This window comes from Oreochromis niloticus, linkage group LG7 (assembly GCF_001858045.2).
Source record: "Oreochromis niloticus isolate F11D_XX linkage group LG7, O_niloticus_UMD_NMBU, whole genome shotgun sequence".
NCBI lineage: Eukaryota > Metazoa > Chordata > Actinopteri > Cichliformes > Cichlidae > Oreochromis > Oreochromis niloticus.
Window position 1 is genome coordinate 8,131,130 of NC_031972.2, and position 21,266 is coordinate 8,152,395.

The 21,266-nt window shown below is 38.3% G+C and overlaps 2 protein-coding genes across 2 annotated transcripts in view; one reads left to right on the forward strand and one right to left on the reverse strand.

Annotated features, from left to right (window-relative positions):
- Positions 1-13,056, forward strand: part of megf10 (multiple EGF-like-domains 10) — a 60,403-nt gene extending 47,347 nt beyond the window's left edge. The window contains exons 20-25 of the mRNA XM_005449427.4: positions 211-438; positions 4,728-4,834; positions 4,944-5,067; positions 6,098-6,142; positions 6,225-6,434; positions 7,516-13,056. Coding sequence (XP_005449484.1) covers positions 211-438; positions 4,728-4,834; positions 4,944-5,067; positions 6,098-6,142; positions 6,225-6,434; positions 7,516-7,682 — 881 coding nt within the window. The 3' untranslated portion in view covers positions 7,683-13,056. The remainder of the gene's footprint in view (positions 1-210; positions 439-4,727; positions 4,835-4,943; positions 5,068-6,097; positions 6,143-6,224; positions 6,435-7,515) is intronic.
- A 3,064-nt stretch (positions 13,057-16,120) lies between these two features.
- LOC100694744 (lamin-B1) lies at positions 16,121-18,984 on the reverse strand. The gene is made up of 4 exons (XM_005449428.3): positions 18,785-18,984; positions 17,721-17,941; positions 17,403-17,631; positions 16,121-17,178 (listed from the first exon to the last, which is right to left on the reverse strand). Exons 1-4 carry the CDS (start codon positions 18,881-18,883, stop codon positions 17,137-17,139), a joined length of 591 nt encoding a protein of 196 aa, XP_005449485.1. The 5' UTR covers positions 18,884-18,984; the 3' UTR covers positions 16,121-17,136.
- Positions 18,985-21,266: the final 2,282 nt, after the last annotated feature.

A 21,266-nucleotide genomic window follows, 5' to 3' on the forward strand; every position in this document is an offset into this window, starting at 1 on the left:
AAATTATTGCTTTCTGTTTTACTTTACTGTTTTACACAGCATCCCACCTTCTCTGGGATTGAGGTTATAGATTTCTAAAAGCAGAGTGTTTATTTTAATCAAATATACTGATTTCTCTAATCACTCTCCATTAGAAAAACTGACTCATTTAAACCTAACAGACTCTAAAACGTCTAACTCTTATTCTACATTCCCTCCTCCTGTGTGCAGCTGGTGTGATTGTGGTGGGCAGCCTCAACACTTTGACTAGTGCAGCGATGCATGTAGACACTTACCAGATTGGAGCCATTGCGGGAATCATTATCCTTGTGCTGCTTGTGCTCTTCCTTCTGCTCCTCTTCATTATCTTCAGGAAAAAGCAGAAGGGCAAAGAGCCCACCATGCCATCTGTGACTTACACTCCTGCTGTGAGTGTTGCTGCTGATTACAATATAACAGGTACATTTACATATTTACTTGTTTTAAACTGCAACTAGGTCTCATTGTGCTGTACCAGCATTTTTTCTTTTAATATTTATACTGTTTTCCTTGTTTGTTTTATTGATTTTAAATGGTTAAGACACATATACAAACAAACAGTACACAGGACACAGAACAGAAACATACACAATTTTTCTTACATATTTACATTAAGGACAATGGTTACTATATACAGACAGTACTGTACAGTTATTAAATTAAATAAAAATAACTACAGATAAGAGGCAAACCAGGTTGTAGTGCAAATCGGTTGATTAACTTATTGCAGTTACAGCGCAGATGTAAACATCTATGATTGTTGGGAGCAGTTCTGATTGTACAGTCTGACAGCTGCAGGGAGGAAGGACCTGCTGTTTCGTGTTTTCCCCACAAAACAGCATCACCATTCCTGGAAGATCCTTAGACCTCTGCAGTATCGTCCAAAGTCTTAATGTTTCCTTCATGCGTATCATGAAAGAAACATTCCTTCATGATGTATGTTGTATGAACAATGCAGCAATACAACAATTCATGTAATTTTCATGAGAACAACACAATTGTATTGTTCTATAAGCATTAATATATTATCCTAAACAGGACACCTACACTGTCCTTGCTAATCTCATATCAAATTTGTACATAAAATAGCTGTACTAAACTAAGGCTATATGAATGTTAAATTTTGTTTTATATTAACCTTTACTCAACATCACTGAGTCTGTTGCTGAGAGAATAAAAACAAAAAGTTTTAGGAGAATGTTATGTTTCAGTTTATATAGGATGTGTGCCAAGTTTTCATTTACAACATCTTTTTTGGCCTTTTTCAGCTTTATTTGATAGACACAGTGAAGAAAGGACAGGAAAGCAGGGGCAGAGAGAGAGACGTGCAGCAAAGGGACAGACTTGAATCCAGGCCGGCCATTCTCAGCTGTATAACATGTGGTCGCCTGCTCAACACACTGAGCTAAACCAGCACCCTCTTTCGCAGCATGTTTTAAGCACATTGGAGATTCTCTGCTGCGGGAATGCCTTTTATATGTACAGATTATTAAGCCGTAAGAATTACAAGAAGAAACAAATATAAATAATAACGAAGCCAAAAACCAAATAGAGAATATTTAACAATAAACAAGAAATCAAAGCCCAAGAGTTAAGAACCCTGGGCTAAAACCAAGGACTGCGACACAATTTACTTTGCTCCTCAATTAGACAGCTAACAGGTCTAAGTTAAGCAAGCTGTCTAAGTGAGCTACATGTTCACTGAGTACTTCAAAAGAGTCTTGCTTGATTTGCGGCACCATAAGTGTCTTTCTAATCCCTCCTTTCCGGAGTCCAAGTCATTCCTGCTGGGTTCAAGCCACTGACCCACTGGCCCAACAGTGTCCTGAAAACGTGTTTTTACTGACATCATCATCTCCAGTGACACTCTCCCTCCCACGCACACAGGCAAAACTGTTTCAATTACCTCTGTTTTTGAGTCTGCTGTAACTATTACAGTTGATTAGAGTCAGTGTTCTTTTTTTCTTTTCTTCAAACTTTCTGTCTATAATGTGGGCTATAAGCACAAGCAACCTGTAATTATCATTATTGGTGATTTATTGTTGAGATCTCTTGTGCTATCACTTAAGCCTTGATTATACTTTATCCACAAGTATGAGGTGGATATCCATGGCCCTGTATTTGTCCCAGATAGTAGACTTTAAAATATAATCACAATCAAAATGTTTAATTAATACCAGAAGAAATGATGTAATAAGCAAGAGACAAACAAAGTAAGAAAAGTATGGAGAAAAAAAAACAGGAGCAACTGAAACCGGCTGCATGCCAGCTTACGCATGCGCATTCACTTGTGTACAACAGGAATCTCTCCAGCTGTCTGTATCTGTGTCCACAGAGTATTATCAAGGCTTAACTGTCTCCATGGTGGCAAAGTGGCAGATATGATTGAAGTTCTGCCATTATTCACAGACTTCTCTCTACTCAGACACTAATTTTTCCAGTTGGTACCAATGACGTCATGGATGAACAATCCCTACACTCCATGACTAACTGGAGTTTTTGGCAGTAGCAGTCCAGAGCCTGAAAAAGGACCTGTGTTTTTCTGTCCCTAACCCTATACTTTAAAAAGCTCTGAACATTTCAATTATCCTTATAGTCTACATGAATTGCTAAAAAACTTATGCACAGGTCCCATGCTCGATTTTATTAGTAACTTTGACTGCTTTTTTTTTTATCCAAAGTAGACCTCTGTAAATCAGATGGTGTACACCCAAAAAAATGTATTTTCCAGGTTGCATTTAATTCTGACTAATGTAGACTTCAGTCCTGTCCTATTATCCTTTGCTGTTTGAAATATTGTGCAGTTTCTTTAAAGACGTAGATTCTAATATTCAATTCTGTTCAATTCTAGTCTTTTCTATTTAAATTTTGCCAAATCACCACATCAGGATTCACATGACCCAGCCTTAACTACAGTGTAAGCTTTATCAAAAAGAAAAGTTTTAACCCTGATCTTAAAAGTAGAAATGATGTTTGTCACTTCTGAAACCTCGATTGAAGCAGGACAAGAGAGCCGGTGTTCCTGGTTAACTAGGAAGGAGAGAAAGGGATGGTGGCCAGTATCTTGTCTTGTTTAGATGTCTTACGAGCATTGGTCCTTCATTGCTGTTGAACGTTAAAGAGTTGCTAAAAACAAATATTTAAATCTTTATTATGCACACTACAGATTTCTGACCCTTTTCAGTCTGGTTTTCAAAAGCGCACTCATCTGAAACTACTCTTTTAAAGGTCTATAATGGTGTTTTAATGGCATCTGATGCAGGAAATTGCTTTTTACTCATATTACCTGACCTCAGTGATTCCTTTGAGTCTGTTGACCATAGTATTTTACTTAATAGGCTCAAAATTTTGGCTGGTATCTCTGGCTCAGCACTAGATTGTTTTTTTTCCTATTTATCCGGAATTACATTTTCTGTACAGGTGAGCAGATTCTCTTCTTACGTTGAAGAGAATCAGTCTCAGGAATGAGTTCCAATCCTGGTTACATTGTTACCATTTATTCAATTTTCTGGCATTTACTACAATTTTTATGCTGATAACATTCAACTGTATGGCGCCACCGGCTGGATGGGCTGTCCACTGAAGTTGATTGTTTATTGGTGACTGGCTGTCCAATAACTGCCTTGTTTTAAACTCTGACAAGACTTGGGGTAACTGTTGTTGTGATTTGGCACTATGGAAATAAAATAAAAGCCAAACTGAATTAAACTGAAATGAATAGACCAAGACTATGATTACAGCTCCTCCTGAATCAGTCAAAAATTGTTTCTTTCTGGTAATCTCTAAAGACCAATGTTCATAATCTTGGTGTAGTATTTCATTCCTCCTTGAACTTTGACTGGAAAGATTCTTTTTGATATTCATCAAAAGTCAAAACTATTCACACACCAGAATTAAAAGAAGCCATTCACAGGTCTTGGTCCTGAAGTTTTCTTTCTACTCACAGCACTACAATCCACATTCATCCATTTACTCTATACACTTTAAATACTTTATTACTTTTATAAATGTTTTCTAAACTGTGTCCATTTAGTTTAATATCATGCACATACACAGATCAAGAATATTTCAAGTGAAGTCGATGCACCTGAACATAATCCAGTTTTTCATTGCTAAAGCTCTTCAATACTTTTTAAATGAACCTCCTAGGACTTGGCGTCCACATATGTGGACATCACATTTTGGGTTGTATAGATCAAAATAATAAATTATGCTCTACAGGGGCCTGATGTCCGCTTACGAGGACATTATACTGCCACTGTTCTATCGAAATTTAAAACAAATGTTGTCATATGTGGATCTCAGTTTTCTCAGAGGAAAAAAAAAAAATCAGGTAATTGTTTGTTTTTACATTCATCAGGTCCCAATCAGCCCAAATAGCAAAGAGAAATTAAAAATGCATCCTATGAAAGACTTCGGGTCTTGGGAGGTTAAATTTACTGTAGTTATGAAAAAAATATATTTGTCTTCTTGATTCTTGAGGAAATGAAGCGTTCACATTTTTTAATGTGAGAAGTATTCTATGAATAAGTGTGAATGCATGGTAAATGCAAATAAACGACAGACAATGGGACAGATGTCTCCTACATTTGAGTGAAGCTTAACCAAAGACATGACTGTTTTATAGACTGCCCCAGACAGCAATGACATGAAGAAAATATATATATACATGACATACTTTGTATCTAACAGTTCCTGTAACTTTTCAGGTGTTCATCCAGCAACATGTGAGCCCCATCTAAGCAATTATTTCTCCAACCCTAGTTACCATACTCTGACCCAGTGCATCAGCCCCCAGCGTGGTCCAAATGGAAAGGTATAGATTTAAATCCTGTAAGACAGAGGGACAAGGAGATTGCAGAGTACAATTTCTGTTGACTGTCTGTAAAAGAACATACTAACAACTATTTTTGTGCCATTTTTAGGTCAAGAACAACCAGGTTTTTGTAAACGTTAAAAATATGGATCAGAGAAAATGTGCTCTTCTTGTTGATCATACTGGCACACTACATGCAGAGTGGAAACATGGGGACTGCTTAAATCAACTGGGTGAGTTGTGGACTTCAAATATTATAATCAGCTGCCGTGTGTGTGTGTGTGTGTGTGTGTGTGTGTGTGTGTGTGTGTGTGTGTATGCTCATTATCAAAACAACACAAAATTAACGTTGTATGATTTCCTACTCCACATTACTACATTGTGACAGACATGCACAACTTAGGGAACGCTAAATTATTACATTCACTTTGAATGAGGCTGCTGTACATAAAGGATCCAGGTTGTGTGATGTGCATTTTTGACCTACAGTGAGTAGATTCTTGCTTGTATAGTTCTGGGTGATCACTTACATATTATGTGTGTACTAAGCAGGTATAAGGTATGGAAACATGTTAATTTCTTTCAGGCTTTTCTATGAATTCAGTGATGATAGAATTACAGTATAATTTGTAATAAATTTTACCAGTTTAGGATGACTGTGGAACAATATTGTGGTCTACCACATGTGTAATATGATATTTCTGTAAGTTAAGGTGTTAATTGGTGCACCATCAGTGACTAACATACAGTATCTGGTTAATGCCACCAGGTGGGGCTATATTAGCAGAGAAGTCTGAACTAATGTGAATCTTTCATGTCAATTTTATTAGTTTGTTTATTTGAGTTGGACAGTTGATCAATATTATGTGATCAGTATTTTTTCTTGATCTAATATTCAACATTTGAGACAATAATTTAGATCTTGCTAGGTACTTTCACTCATTCTAAAGTCCAAAGACACAACTATTGTGAGAATTTTAAATTAACTGCAGGTGTGAATGTGGTTGTCTCTCATACGTTGCTCTCAGGAAAGCTGGGATAAGCCCCAGCTGCTCTTTAAGCATGAATCAGATATCCAGTCGTAGGAAATGAATCGATGTCAAACACTGTCATCTTACAGTCACCAGTCCACACACCTAGTGCTTGTGGGTGGAGTTATGTAATAAGACTGTATTAGCATAGTGTTTGTATTGACATTAAAATTTGTAAAAAATAAAAAATAAAAAAATACTTGACCTACTAATTTACACTTTTTGGTTTCAGGAGCCTGTGGAGGTGATAGAAGTTACATGGAGAAATCTTTAAGAGGCAAGTCCTATACATAACTATGAACTGTCATTTTTAATGTTGATATTCAGTTCTCACTGGATCCTTTGTCCATGCTGTGCAGATCTGATGAAGGGCACACCCTATCATGCCAGCTCCTGTTCGCTCAGCAGCTCTGAAAACCCATATGCCACAATAAAGGATCCTCCCATGCTGATAACCAAAAACACAGAATGTGGCTATGTGGAAATGAAATCACCAGCTAGGCGGGATTCACCATATGCTGAGATTAGCAACAGAAGCCCAACCAATAACCAGAATGTCTATGAAATTGGTGAGGACTGTACTCTGTTTGTTATCACTGTCTACTTTCCTTCCGCTACATTAACTGGATAACTGCTATGTAGAAATAGGGATGGAGAATATGACGTAATATTCAGAGTATAGTATTTATATTACACTATCTTTCTACTGCACTATGTTAGCATTTTAACACTTGAAGTGAATTGTAGATGTAGATTGCTACAATCAGCTGATTTTTGCTAATAACAAAAAAGTGATTGCTAATACAAAGCTAGCCAAGAACCCAGAGTGATGATAAAGTCGAGGGCAGAACCCAGCCCAGCTGCCAGACCCTGAACTTTGACAGGCGGTGATGAGCAGTCAGATTTGTAGCCTCCATTTCTACCTGTTCATGTTTCTACAGTAGAATAAGCATGGCAAACTTGGCACATGGCAATCATGGCAAACAGCAAAGCCACTTATATGATGGCAACCAGCTGTGAGTGGCCACAAAGCTGGCCACACTCTCTGAAGCAACAATTTGAAAGATTGCAAATTGGTCATAGTACTTTTTTTGTCCCAGTTTCCAACCACTATTTTCCTTAGTGTGGCTGTACCATTAAGCACATTCTAACTATCATGTATGAACTTATCAGGGGTAAGGAAACTTTAGCATGCAAACATAAAAACCATCTTTCATGTGCTGTGAGTGTCTCGTGGCAATTTTGACGTCACATCATGTGTTACATGGGCAGGTCATGAACCTCTTGATTTTTGTAACATGGCGCTAGTCTCACCATACAACGCATAAACTATAACCACTGCTTTGATTTGTATTAAGTTTTTCACAATACAATACTGTGTCAGAAGCCTGTGGAGTTAAGAAATACATGAATATTGTCCCAAAAAATAGAAGAACTGAATTGACAACTTGCCACAGTTCCTCTCTGATTTAGATTTTCTCACTGTTTCTGCGTTTTTATCAGAAATTTTATTTCTATTTATATAAATGTTCATTCAAATACAAATAGAGGTGCATAATTAAAAGTAAGCATCTTAAAATAGTGTTCTGGTTCTTTATATTAACAGTTTTGTACCTTATACTATGCCAACTAATATCTCTTTGATTACAGATTCAACGGTAAGCACCATCCAGTCCACAAGAGATAGCAGTGGCCATGTGAAGTTCGGGCAGGATCCATATGATTTACCAAGAAACAGCCACATCCCCTGCCATTACGATATCCTGCCATCCAGAGAGAGTCCTTCCTCAGAGCTCAACAAGCTGGACAGTGAATAATCCCACAGAAACTCTGAACCAAAATTAGGCCTTTCCACAAGGCTATAGCTTCAGCACTGTGTCTTCTACAAACTGGCACACTTTGTACTCATAAAATGCTAGTCCTTATGTGTTATTTTACAATATTATTATAACTATGCATTATGACTACAAGTTGGATATATACAATTGTGGTCAAAAGTTTCACTCGTCATTGTAATTATGGTCTTTTAATTATTTCTTTGAGCTATCCTTTTCAAGGGTAAAATTGTCATACAGCATAAATCTTTAATGACTTTAAAAACAAGATGTTGGTGCACAAGTTTGTATTTATTTGGAATTTTCTCAGATTCACACAAGGTCAAAATTATACATACAGGATCAAATATATAAACCTCCTTACCAAGTAACACCTTGACCATTTAAATTGGTTGGTTTCCTGGTACAGAACTGGCTTTTATGTTTAGTCCACTGTTTTCAATAGGGTTGAGTTTGGGGCTTTGAAAAGATCATTCCAGAAGCTTTGATGGAGTTCTGAAGCGGTTTTGTTTGGGATCATTGTCTTGCTGACATACCCAGTGGAATGTTGTGAGGGCGATAGCTGAAGCAAAAACTCACGAGTGGGAGCAGTTTGGTCAGGCCACAGAAACAGACTTTCCATCAGCATTTTTGGGAAACCGCCAGTTGGGGAAAGTTTTACTTTACTCATATTAGTATAGTGTGGGTGGGTTGACTTCAACAGGTTACGTGACATAGTCGGGTGGTAAGATACCTTCCTTGGTGGCCAGACCGCCAGGATGGATGAGGTTTGCAGTGAGTTCTTAAAGGCCCTGGGTATGGTAGGGTTGTCCTGGTTGACTTGCCTCTGCAATGTTGCATCGAGATCTGGGGTGGACTGACAGACCCATGGTGGCCCCCACGTTTAAGAAGGGAGACTGGAGAATGTGCTCCAACGGAAGATCTATGGCAGGGTACTGGAGAGGAGTGTCTATAAACTAAATCTTGGATGCAGGAGGGAAAGTGAGGTTTTTGTCCTGGTCATGGAATGCTGAACCAGGAGTTTGCCTAACCATTTTACGTGTGTTTTGAGGACTTGGAGAAAGCATTTCACAGTATCCCTCAGAATGTTCTGTGGCGGGTGCTTTGGGAGTATGGGGTATACAAGGGGAGGGGAGAAGCTGGTCTGGGAACGCCTCAGTGTTCCCCTGGATAAGCTGAAGGAGTTGACTGAGAAGATGGAGGCATCCTTGCTAGGGCTGCTACCTCCACAATCCTAGATAGCACTAGATAAGGGGAGATGTGGATAGTGACACTAATATTCCAGCTGTTTCCAGTTTATGGCAGGTTTGTGTTTGGTGGCTCCTGAGTTTTTCATGAACATTCTAACCAATTTCATTTCCTCTGAGGATGACAACTTGGGTCTTTGGTGGTTACACATCGAAATGATTTGAATTTACCTATTGTTGTTTGAAGCAATAATCTTGAAACCTACAGTTATTCAAAAATAACTCCAAAGGTCTTTCCAACTTGTGTAAATCTACATTTCTCCTCCTTAGATATTGAATACGTTTATTGGTTTTCCCCATTTGTCTCAGTATTTTGTAGCCCAATGAGTACAAATTCTTTTTGCGCTATCAAAGATAAATTACCTGTTGTAGGTCAATTATGATGACCAACAAGAATTTAATTGGCCTTTGACTTGCCAATTTAAAAAAGCATTGTAGAACCTTCAGCACCACTTTTGTAGTTTGTATGGTACCTGCATGCGTGTATGCATGCCAGACAATGTGGAGGCACGCTCCTAATGAGACAGCAGATGGTGTTCTGAGGAACCTCTTCCTGCAACTTGGTAACAGGGAATAGACTGAAACATATTGTCCAAAAGGTTTTATATTGGACGTACGTCAAGCAAGCATGGGGGCTTGTCACTGGTATCAATTCTTCCATCCTCCAGGAACTGCCTGCATACTCGCACCAAAATGAGGCTGGGGATTGTTGTTAGAAAAGGGGGCACACAGGGGTCCTACATTGCAACAGTGCAGGGTTGGACAATGGATCCCAAGATTTCACCTTAATACCTAATGGCAGTCATGGTGCTGTTGCCTAGCCTGCAGAGGTCTGCGCATCCCTCCAGGGATATGACTCCTTAATACAAGCACTGACACACACCCCAGTGTTACAGGTAGCAGCATAATGTTCACATCTACTCAGGGTGAACCTGCTCTCCTCTGTTGGAGTTGGTCTACCTGTATAAACTCTGTAGGGTTCAAATATCACCTCATGCGACCAATAATGACACGAACCACAGCCAAATGCAAAGCTAGGGAAAAAACAGTCAAAAGTTAAAAAAAGATCTGTGGCCTCCACCTGTAAAACCATTCCTGTTTTGAGGTTTCAATGTTGTCTTTCTAGTGCACCTGAAACCGATTAACAACTCCCTCTGCTACTTCAGTGACCGGATCAATATACGATATACGATATACAATATGTGATTTACAATATAAGTGGAAATGATGTGTTGCTATACTCTCAAGTGTTCCTTTATTTTTTTTTCGCAGTGCATTTCAGCCTATATGTATAATTTAATCCTGTGTGGATTAGAGAAATCCAAAATAAATTCTTTGAGGGTTTTTCTATTCATTAAAGATGTATGCTGTGTAATCATTTCACCCTGGAAGATTCGTTTAAAGAAATTAAAAGCACAAAATTACCATGACATTCATGGCAATGATAAGTGCATGTAAATTTCTGGCCTCAACTGTGGGCTTGGAGGTTGGTTTTCAGGCTTTTATGCAGCTGTTGCTGTAACAGCCAGTGACCTGCCATCATTTTAATTAACATAGGCCTTCCCATAACTTTCAAAATCCGATGTTCACAATCCCAAACAATTCCAGGGTACGCTTTGTTTTAAGCTTACTGAAGTGGCTGAGGTGTAGCTCAGGAGGTAGAGCAGGTCACCTGCTGACCAGACGGTTAGTGATTCGATCCTTGGCTCCTCCAGTCCGTGGGAGTATGAACGTGTTTGAAAGTGATTAGGAAGCAGTATAAGTATAGAAGGAGGTGTTTGTGGCATGTTGTATTGAGTGCTTTGAGTTCTCCAGGATAGTAGAAAAGCACTCTATAAGAATCAATCCATTTACTATTACACGTTGCATATAACATGCAATACCCATCAATTCTTTTATTTTATTGCAACAGAATTGTATATGGGTTATTTGATTGAGTTTAAGCAATTTTCTGAAAGATTACATGATTGGTTTTAAGATGGAATGTTGAAGATTATGGCAGCTGAAAATGTATTTGATGTTTTTATATAGTAATCACTAGGTATGGGAATGGAAAACTGGTTCTTGTAGAGAACCTGTTCCAGTAGTCCAATTCCTTAGAATTGTTAGTCTGCCTGTCCACCGATCTCACTTACCGGTTCCAGTTGCACTTGCACTACAATCAGCTGATTTCAGTTTGTGTGTCAGACAAGGAAAATAGCAGCACAGTCTACAGCATGGATGTGGACATTTATTTTTATTGCACAAAAGGACGAGAGTGTGATGGTAACCTTAAAACTATATGCAAGACAAAAACAACCACAGTATGATGCTAACACAACTTCGGCCTGCACAAAAAGATCTGCATGGACAGCATGCTAATGCTAAGCTAGCCAAGAACCAAGAGTGATTGCCGACCCCGGCCCAACACCAAGACCCTGAACATCAACAGCTAACACACAAATGAGCAGTCAGGTTGCAGTCTCCGTTTCTACCTGTTCATGTTTGAATCACCGTGGTGATTACTTTAAAGTCTCTTTATGCTGGTTTTCATCTTTGCTTTGTATTCATACCTAAATACTAAGAGAAAGATCATATGTGCGTCCTCATTAGAACATGTATTTGTGTTGCTGTGTTGAGTTGTAGTCTCAGGTTTATCTTGTTAAATGGTAATTATGAGAGCGTGTGTTTCAGCTATTTTAAAGAGAAAGTAATGTAATGAGTGGTACAATTAATTACTTTTTCCTGGGAGTAATTAAGTAATGTACAGCATTACTTTTAAAAGTGTGAAAAGTGTTTGAGTAATATGTGTAATAATTACTTTTTCCGAGTAACGACCCTAATACTGAGCTGGGAAAGGCTCCAGATCCCCCTGTGTGACCCTGACAAGAATAAGTGGAAGAGAATGGATGGATGGATGGATGGATGGATGGATGGATGGATAGATGGATGGATGCGATCCCAATACTAATCACAAAAATCTCCAACATGCACAAACATTTGCAGCATGCACACACTGTGTGGTAAATAATGCATGAGATGTGATATATTTTTATATGTTAGCAATGGTGGTGACTCTCAAAGCAGAGCCAATGAAAACATATTGATACGTTTTGAACTTATTGAACTGATAAGGAATTGAATCGATAAGTGTTATCGATAATGAGACAGGGATCACTAAATTCTCAGCATTCCTATCCCTAGTAATTATAGCAAATGCAGTCAGTGTTGTATTAGTACACAAGTAAACCAAAGTGCCATTTAAAAAAAAAATTGTTTTTTTGTTTGCTTGTTTGTTTGTTATTTTTTTGTACATAACACATGAAGTTTTGAGATTCTCATTCTAACAATGTTTTGAATACTATGATTTTCAGTAATTTACCACTAATTATAGGATATTTTCTTTATGGTGATTAAATACAGCATGTAGGAAAAGGTGATTGCATTGCATTTAATTTCAAATTGTTATGATTCATTTGTGATTATTCTACTTCATAAATACTATCAGTTATACATATTGCACAGTAGTCACTTTCATTACCCTGTGGCCCCTGTTGTCATTTACAACTTTTCTGAGCTAGATACATGGCTATTCTAGCTGTTATACATAATTTTATTTTAAAAAGTAACTTGTTACCCACCCTGCTGCTTCAGGGTCCATGTTCATTGTGATGTTTTCGGTTGCTTTTAGCATGTGATGTTTAGATAGCTCAGCGATAATATGATTGATTTTGAATGTGTAACAACCTTCTTAAGCCTGACACTTCATAATTTTTTGCATTTGTACACATAACCATGATTCTCATTGTAAGAAAATGTAAATACAGGAAATTATTATTCCAACACTACAGGCTTGAGTGAAAACCCTGTTTTTAGCTGGTATGCATCTTGATTTGAAAGTCTGGGTCAGCTCAGCTGGTTCCTCAATAACCTTGATCTGAAAAGACTAGATATGCCAAAACAAATGTGATTTATTTTTTATCAGCCTTTCTGCTATTTCATGTTGTGGGGAAATAAATGAAACCCATTAAAGGGAGTCATACCATTGGCCCATCACATGACACATGACCAAAATGGTTTGCTGTGTTAACTTTATTATGCTGTAAAATAAACCCATTGTTCTCATATAAGTACACTATTCAATTCAATTCATTCCTATAAAAACAGGTGTAATTCCTGGGTAGTAATCAACATATGGAGGGGTTTGTGGTTTTACAGGTGGGTAAAGATAGTGCAGCAGTTTGCAGGTTCCATTCGGGGGCAGCGAACAACTTGAACAACTTCGGCATGCATGCCAGGATGGCTGAACTATTTTCTGATGTGAGTTGAAATTGTGATGTGGCTAGGGTTGGTCTAACGGTTGTGCATGAGACATTTGCTTGGTAGGCGGTCCAAAATATCCAATCTAACCATTCATTTTTTTCAGGCTACATTTTTTTCAGTGTAGCCTGTTTCATTTCTAATACCTTTTCAGTATTTGTTATGTTTAGGGTTTCTTACTCCTGTTGTGTATCTGTCATCCAGGTCATCATAGTCTAAGGAGCTCAGAAAGAAAAGCATCTGGACTTCTTTAATTTTCTTGAAGATGTTTCACCTCTCATCCAAGAAGCTTCAGTTCTAAGAGCAATTGGTGGAGAGTCCCAGATTTTAAGCCCTATGGGAGCGTCCCCAAGAGGGTTGTGGACCCCCTCTTCCTAATCACACCAGCTAATGTGTGAAAACGGGTCTTAGGTGAACCCATTGTGAGACCTAGCCCCACCCCTATCATGTGATTTACTGTGGTCAAATGGCCCAGGATGTGAGTGGGCGTTAAGGCATCTGGGAAGGGATCTCAAAACTGGATTATAGATGGCAGACAGTTGGGGTCTTAGAGCTGAAGAAGCTTTTCCTGTTAGCTCATGGATTTGCTATCATATTAGCAAATATATTAGCTCTGGGATCAATTATGGGATTACCTATAGAGTTAGCTAACAGATTAACTATCAGGTTAGCTATTCCATTTAACATTTCTGTACAGAAAAGGATTAGGTGCACTGGAAAAAGAAAAAAGTGGGAATGTCCTTTTTTTCAAATTCTGAAACTAAAGTCAGGATTTTGAGACAAAACTCAGAATTCTGAAAAGGTGACTTTTTTCTCACATTTCTGAAAGAAATAAGATAAGATAAGATAAGATAAGATAAGATAAGATAAGATAAGATAACCTTTATTAGTCCCACACGTGGGAAATGTGTTTTGTCACAGCAGGAAGTGGACAGTGCAAAAGTTATATAGCAAAATTAGAATACAATAAGAATAAAATACTGTACACAACTGTACAAAATAGAATAAAATAAAATACTATATACAGTAGAATAAATAGAATAAAATATACAATAGGATAAAAATAGCACTTAGTGTTATTGCATATGTGTGGATGTGTGTGTTTGATCAGTTGAAGTCTTTGTTGTGGAGTCTGACAGCAGTGGGGAGGAAAGACCTGCAAAATCTCTCCGTCCCACACCGTGGGTGCCGCAGCCTGCCACTGAAGGAGCTGCTCAGTGCTGTCAGAGTCTCCTGCATGGGGTGGGAGATGTTGTCCAGCAGTGATGACAGCTTAGCCGCCATTCTCCTGTCACTCACCACCTCCACTGGGTCCAGAGGGCATCCTAGAACAGAACTGGCCCTTCTAATCAGCCTGTTCAGTCTTTTCCTGTCCCCGGCAGAGATGCTGCCACCCCAGCAAGGACAAAAAAGGACAACAAAGAAATCATTGCAGCCAATCTGGACAAAGCGTTTAGAGAGAGACTAAACTAAGTAAAAAAAAGAGAATTTTGTAAAATATAATCAATTATTTAAGGGAGAAGTCCTTCTAGAAGTGAGTTTCTCCTTTTGAAAGTCTCTTATGACTTATGTTAAGGCTTCTGGATGCATTATCATCACTTCATAAAAACTGCACATATAGAATCACCAGTCAAATCTCGTAAAACAGGAAAAATGTGACTTTGCCCCAGTATTCTGTCCCTCTGGTTTTTTGTGAAATATATTTTGTTATAAGTCTGTTATTAGATTGTTTCACTGTCATTCGTACTGTAAGTAATTGAATCTATGTGTCAGTAAATATGTTTATTTTGTGGTTCGCTCATGTCGAAGTCTGCCATTTAGGGGCTGAATAGCGAAAGCACCAAGTAAGGGCCAGAGCAGGGCTTTGCTCCAAGCATTTGTCAGGGAAAGTCAGGTTTTCCATGTCTCTGATAATTCTTGCATCTCTTGGTCTTGAACTGGCATAATCCGTAGGTTTGAAGAGATGAACCCTTCTCCTTTACAAAAAAGGATCACAAATGGTACATCAGTAAAAGCTCTGAAGAATGCAACACAGTCTCCAGAGTACTTACTGAAGGCATTTATGTTAGCTCCCTGCATAGGCTGAATAGTAGTGTAGAATAGTAGCTTTAGCTTCTGGAAGTTATTGTCCTGATTCCACAGTGTCCTCTCTTTCTCCCTTCCTCCTGCCTGAGTGTGTCAAGTCACCTTCCTGGTGTATAGGCTGTGGGAGTTTCCCCTCACCTGTCCCTGTTTACTCGGGCTGGCAAACCAGCCTTCATCATCAGTTACCTGCGGGTAAAAGGGCCGGCTCTTCATTCAGTCATCTTGAGCTTCCTGCAACACTCCTTGCAATAACTAGTGTAACTCTAGAAAAACTTCCTCATTGACTGGTTTTCTCCATCTGCCATAAATCCCCACTGTTGTTTATGTTTTGGGTTTATTTTAAATTGGCTAAGGTGGACTCACCTTTTGCTGGAGGTTTGACTCAGACAATTCCCCTCGCCCCTGGCCTGCATTCCCTCAGTGAGCTGACTCCTTTTAAGGGCAATGTGCACAGCAGATTTCCAACAGATTATCTTCACCCATGTGGTGGTATTCAGGCTCCTCTGTTTCAACTTCTTTACTCAAGTAAAAGTCAAAGACTACAGGCTATGAAATGTACTCAAAGTACAAAAGGAAAAGTAGCTCTTCTAGCAGCTGTTGCACCTGCCATATTAATGGCAGGTTAACATCAATCTATCCTCTTCTACTTAGCCACATCAGGGTCATGTGGGGCTGCAGCCACCGGATGAGACTAGGTAGAAAAAGATATTTTTAAAAAATGCATACTATCTGCCCCTCTGGCATTAGTACTTTATGAAATACATTACCAGTCAAAGGTTTGGACACACCTTCTCATTTAATGTTTTTTATTTATTTTTGCTACTTTTTACATTGTAGATGCATACTGAAGACATCGAATATTGAATTGAATAAGAATAAAATTGAATTGAAATATATACAGACAAATGTAAGTTCAGAATACATTTATATATACCCATAGCATGCAAAAAGCACACAGAAAGTACTTTAAATATTTAAAAAAAAAAAAAAAACAGTTAGATTAATGCTTGTTCATAGTCAGAAACTTACATACAATCACAATTAAGCCATCTGTGGCATTTGTATACACAACACAGTAATTCACAGAAATGAGTCATACTGTTTAAAAATGCAAGCTTTTGCTTTCAGTGAATGTCCATAGTGTCTTAGATCCAATCATTTACCACCCAGTACTAACACAGGAGTGACTAAAGTCAGTTTTCATCCTATACGAAAAGAGTTGTAACAGTTGCAACACACTGTCCGTACTTCCTTATTAACAATCAATATGTATTCATCAACAATCGTGTAATATTTTCAGTTGTTTGTAGTCTAGTAAATTGTTGCCAGTCAACGAGAGTATTTTGTGTTATACAATTGGAAATTTTGTCCACATAAGGTCCAGATTTCTGAGAGCAAGTATATCCTTGCAGTTCTGGGCAACTAAGATCCTTTGATTCCCTGTTATAGTTTAACAGGATGATATAGAACTTTCACAGCTTACCAGACCAGAAAAAAATGAACCACTTGTGGCTTTTCTGTAACTAAAAAAAAATCACCAAAACTAAATGACATGAAAAGAGAAAATGTCAAGATTTTAACAAAGATTTGGGAAAGAAAGTTCAAAAATACAGTTTTGTTTGATATTTGGTTGTTCAGATGAATATCTACAAAAAAAAAGTTTAATGCAGTTTTAACACACAGTTATGCATTTTTGCTGAAATTTACTACAAAAGATAAAAAAAAAAAATGGTTATTGTGTGACAGTTGGCAGCAGATGTTGGGCTCAGAGTTGATAATAGTGAGAAGTGGTTGGTGCAGCCAAGTCACATGATTAAGCAGGCTGTCTTGGCAGTGTGAGGCACTCTCTGCAAAATCAACCAAATCTATAATCAAACTGTTTTATAGCACACATCGGAAACATTCATGTTTTCAAAAAATTTTATTTTGTTAAACTGTACCAAATGCCAACAAGTGTGACCCAGAATACTAGACTTCTCACCTGCATAGTTTTAGTTTGAAAGTCTGATACACAAAAATTATTCTAGAAATCCACATACATAAGAAGTGACATGAATCATGTCAAACTTGCCTCAGTTCCACTGTTATGAAGGCAGATGAATTTGCCACCTCTGTCAATCTCGTCAATATAGATGGGTCCTGTGGCTGAGGCAGTGTGCACTTTTGACATTGAACTGCTGGCTTTTGGTTCCCCTATGTCAACGCGCTTCCGCTTTCCCTGAGTGGTGCACACACTTCCACTGCTGGATGAGTCTCGAGACATGGTTACATGAGATGAAGGACTTTGAGACAGCTTTAGCCTAAAGAAAAACAAAGTTAAAGAGTTCTGTGTTATCAAAGCTTTTCAGAAGGGATGTCAAAAGATGAGCCAAAGTCTTTGTTTCCTCACCTTTCTTCTTCTCCTTCCAGAAGCTTACGATAGATGTTTATTTCCATGTCCAGAGCAAGTTTAATATCAAACAACTCCTCATACTCATGAAGTTGCTGCTGCATCTTTGCTTGGATCTCAGCCACCTCACGTTCTTTGTCTGCTAGCATTTTGCGGCTCGTGTTTTTTTCCTTTACCAATGCTGCCTCCAGCTCTGCTATACGTTCACGCCAACCATCAGTCTCAATATTTGTAAAGAAGACAGAGGTGAACAAGCAAGTCCACAGTGTCATTCAGCAGTGCTTTAATTTTGTTAGCTTTGTAATCTGCGTGACAGCATTGTTCAAATGTATCTGGTAAATTTTTCTTTAGGATTTAGGTTAGGTCTCAATACTTATCAGTATTGAAATGTAAGTAAGTTAGGATGGTTTTTTTTTAACTTTTAAACACAGGTAATTTCGTAGAGGCAGATTCTTTGGCGTGTAAGTTATATTTTGGCATCATTTTTTTCATGACATCTTAAAAATGTCATAGGATTGGATGGGCTACAGTAAAAAATAGAATTCTAACATGATTAGTATTTATGTCTCTAAATCTCTGCAGCTATTATGTCAATGTATGGAAGACAGTTGTAAAAACTCATACTGAACTTTACTGATAGCTATCGAGACAGTCATTATATGGCATCAATCTTCTAAATTAAGAAACATTGAGGCAAACACCTATTGCTTTACAAGTCTATACATGCTTGTGACATTGGAACATTTATTATTGTATTGAAATTCTAAATTAATTTCTCTGAATATCATATCAAAGTTTCATCTATTGAAAGCCTCCTGAATGCTCTTTCCCTACTCACGCATGCACTTAACTCAGGGTGAACATATGTAGAACAAACTCTGATCAGCCCTTATGGAACTGCAAACTCATCATCAAGGTTAATCAGCTCAGTTTATTTCAAAACTCAGATTATTTAACATCCTTCCTGGAATGGAACCATGGTCATTACTCACACTTAGCACTAAGAAATACATGCATTTTGGCTGACAAAATTAAAGCCTTCATACGTAAGATAAAAAGCCAACCTCCTTCTGCAGATCAACTAGCTGCGCGGTGAGGCTCTCGATCTTAAGGGCAGACTCTCTGAGCTCCCCCTGAGCCATGTTAGCTGATGCTTCATTCATCTATGATAAGCGATGCAGATCTTCTGGCTGGAGACAAATATACAAATGTTTCCAGATTCAACAACAGCAACAGTTTCACACCCTGAAAGAGGAACTAAGTGGCGTCAGTGACTTCCTGACATACAGGAAGTTCTGTTTACAGTTCTCTTTGCTTTCCTATGGGTGCTACTTTAACATGTTACTTTCTCTGCATGAGCAGACTTCAGCTGGTATCAACATACTGCATTCTGCAGTATATTGGCAATAACTGTTTAACATTCTGGTGTCTACAGCAGATTGCTTTCAGTTGATTTGATCTTAAGATCTTAAGATTTTAATTAATCAGACAAAAGTTTTCTACTAAAGTAAAATACTAAATTTAAAAAGCCCTTTGAAAAGACAGCAAATAAGAACAAACTTTGTTGTAACTACACATAAAGAGCCTGATGAAACCTGATAGTCCAGTAGATTCCTTCACGCAACAGCTTGCGTGAAGGAATGATATACAGGACAACAGCTTCAAGCACAGCTTAATAGTGATGGTAGTAAGCAAATCTCAGTTTCAACTGTGAAGGGAAGACTTCAAGCTGCAGGTTTGACAGGACGAGTTGCAGCTAGAAAGCCATTGCTAAGACGTCAGAATAAGACAAAGAGGCTTGCTTGGGCCATGTAACACCACCAGTGGACTACTGAAGACTGAATCAAAATTTGAAATCTTCAGTTCATCACGCAGGATCTTTGTACGGCATAGAGTAGGTGAAAGGATGGTTCCACAGTGTGTGGCCTCAAATGTCAAATATGGAGGTGGAAGTGTGACGGTCTGGGGCTGTTTTGCTGGATCCAGGGTTGGTTGTACAGAGTGAGAGGCACCCTGAACCAAAACGGCTACCACAGCGTTCTGCAGTACCATGCAGTACCCTCTGGTATGTGCCTAGTGGATCAAGGGTTCATCCTACAGCAAAATAATCCCCCAAAAGTTCAAGCGATGCCAGCACTACAGGAAAAAAGAACAAGATGGTAAGCTTGAAAAAATGGAGTGGCAAGCACAGCCTCCAGACTTAAACCCCATCTAGCTGGTTTGGGATGAACTGGACAGAAGAGTGAAAGCAAAGCAACCTACAAGTGCCACACATTTATGGGAACTTCTGCAACAGATATGGGAAGAACTTTCTGAATATGTGAATATTTGATTTCTATTGTAGAAAGAATGCCACAGGTGTGTTCAGCTATCATATCTGCCACAGTTGGCTTCTTTAGTGAGTGAAAAGTTTAGAATACATTTCGGTCACTAAATCGATTCCATGATTTCTTTTTTAACTCAAATTGCTTATTTGTACTATGCTTTCATTTCAGAGTGCAATGAGACAAACTGCATCATTTTCAATAAAAATTTGGAAATATTAGGGTGTTCTGAAACTTTTAACCAGGAGTGGACTTTAAGATTACCATATCCAGGTAAACAAGTTCAGTTCAGTTCAATTCAGTTCATTTAGTTCATTCAGGTAAAAACAGGGATTACTAAAACTTACAAAACCAGTTAGAGTGTTTTGCAGCCAACCAGTTAACCATGACTATTTCCTGATTTTGTGCCTTAAGTCATCCAAGCATCTTTTTCAGTTTTGAGTGAGGAAGCAACACATCTGTAAACCTTTTTATGTTTTGTCCTTGAGGCTGCAGCATGGAGGAAATATTTAAAACATATAGTTGTAGAGGCCCTGTGCCAGACTGGTGATCTGTCCAGGGTGCACCCTGCCTCTCGCCCTATGATAGCTAACTTAGGCTCCAGCTATAGACCTGCAGTCTGGCAATCTGACTACAGGTCTAGAGGATATACCCTTCAATGCACATATTAAACAAATATGTAGACCTGTTTCCTTCCATTTGCATTTTATCGCTAATATTAGAAATGTTCTGCATCAGAGTGATGCTCATAGGGGACCGTATGATTGTTGGGGTTTTCTCTGTTATTATAGGGTCTACAAAGCACTCTGAGGCAACTGTTTGGCTTTTATTTATTTGGTGCTATATAAATAAATTTGAATTGAATTAAAAATTGAATAAACACTTTGGAATCCACTATCTCCTCCACCCCGACATGCTTGCATCGTTTCTGCAGCTTTTTCAGCTGCACATTTTCACTCTTGATGTCCCATTTCTAAACACATCACATCACATCTAGTGACTGGGAAGATCACTGAAGACCACTGCACTCACTATCATGTTCATTAAATCAGTTGAAGATAACGTTTGATGGTCAACTTTGGCCATTTTTGAGGATTGATCTTAGTTTCCATTGCTGAGAAAAATTAAAAGTAGCTCTTTTAAATAGTTTGCACTCACTCAAGTTCACTCAAGTATTTCTCAAGTTGCAAGTATTTCAGAGTTGCAAATACTTGCAACTCTC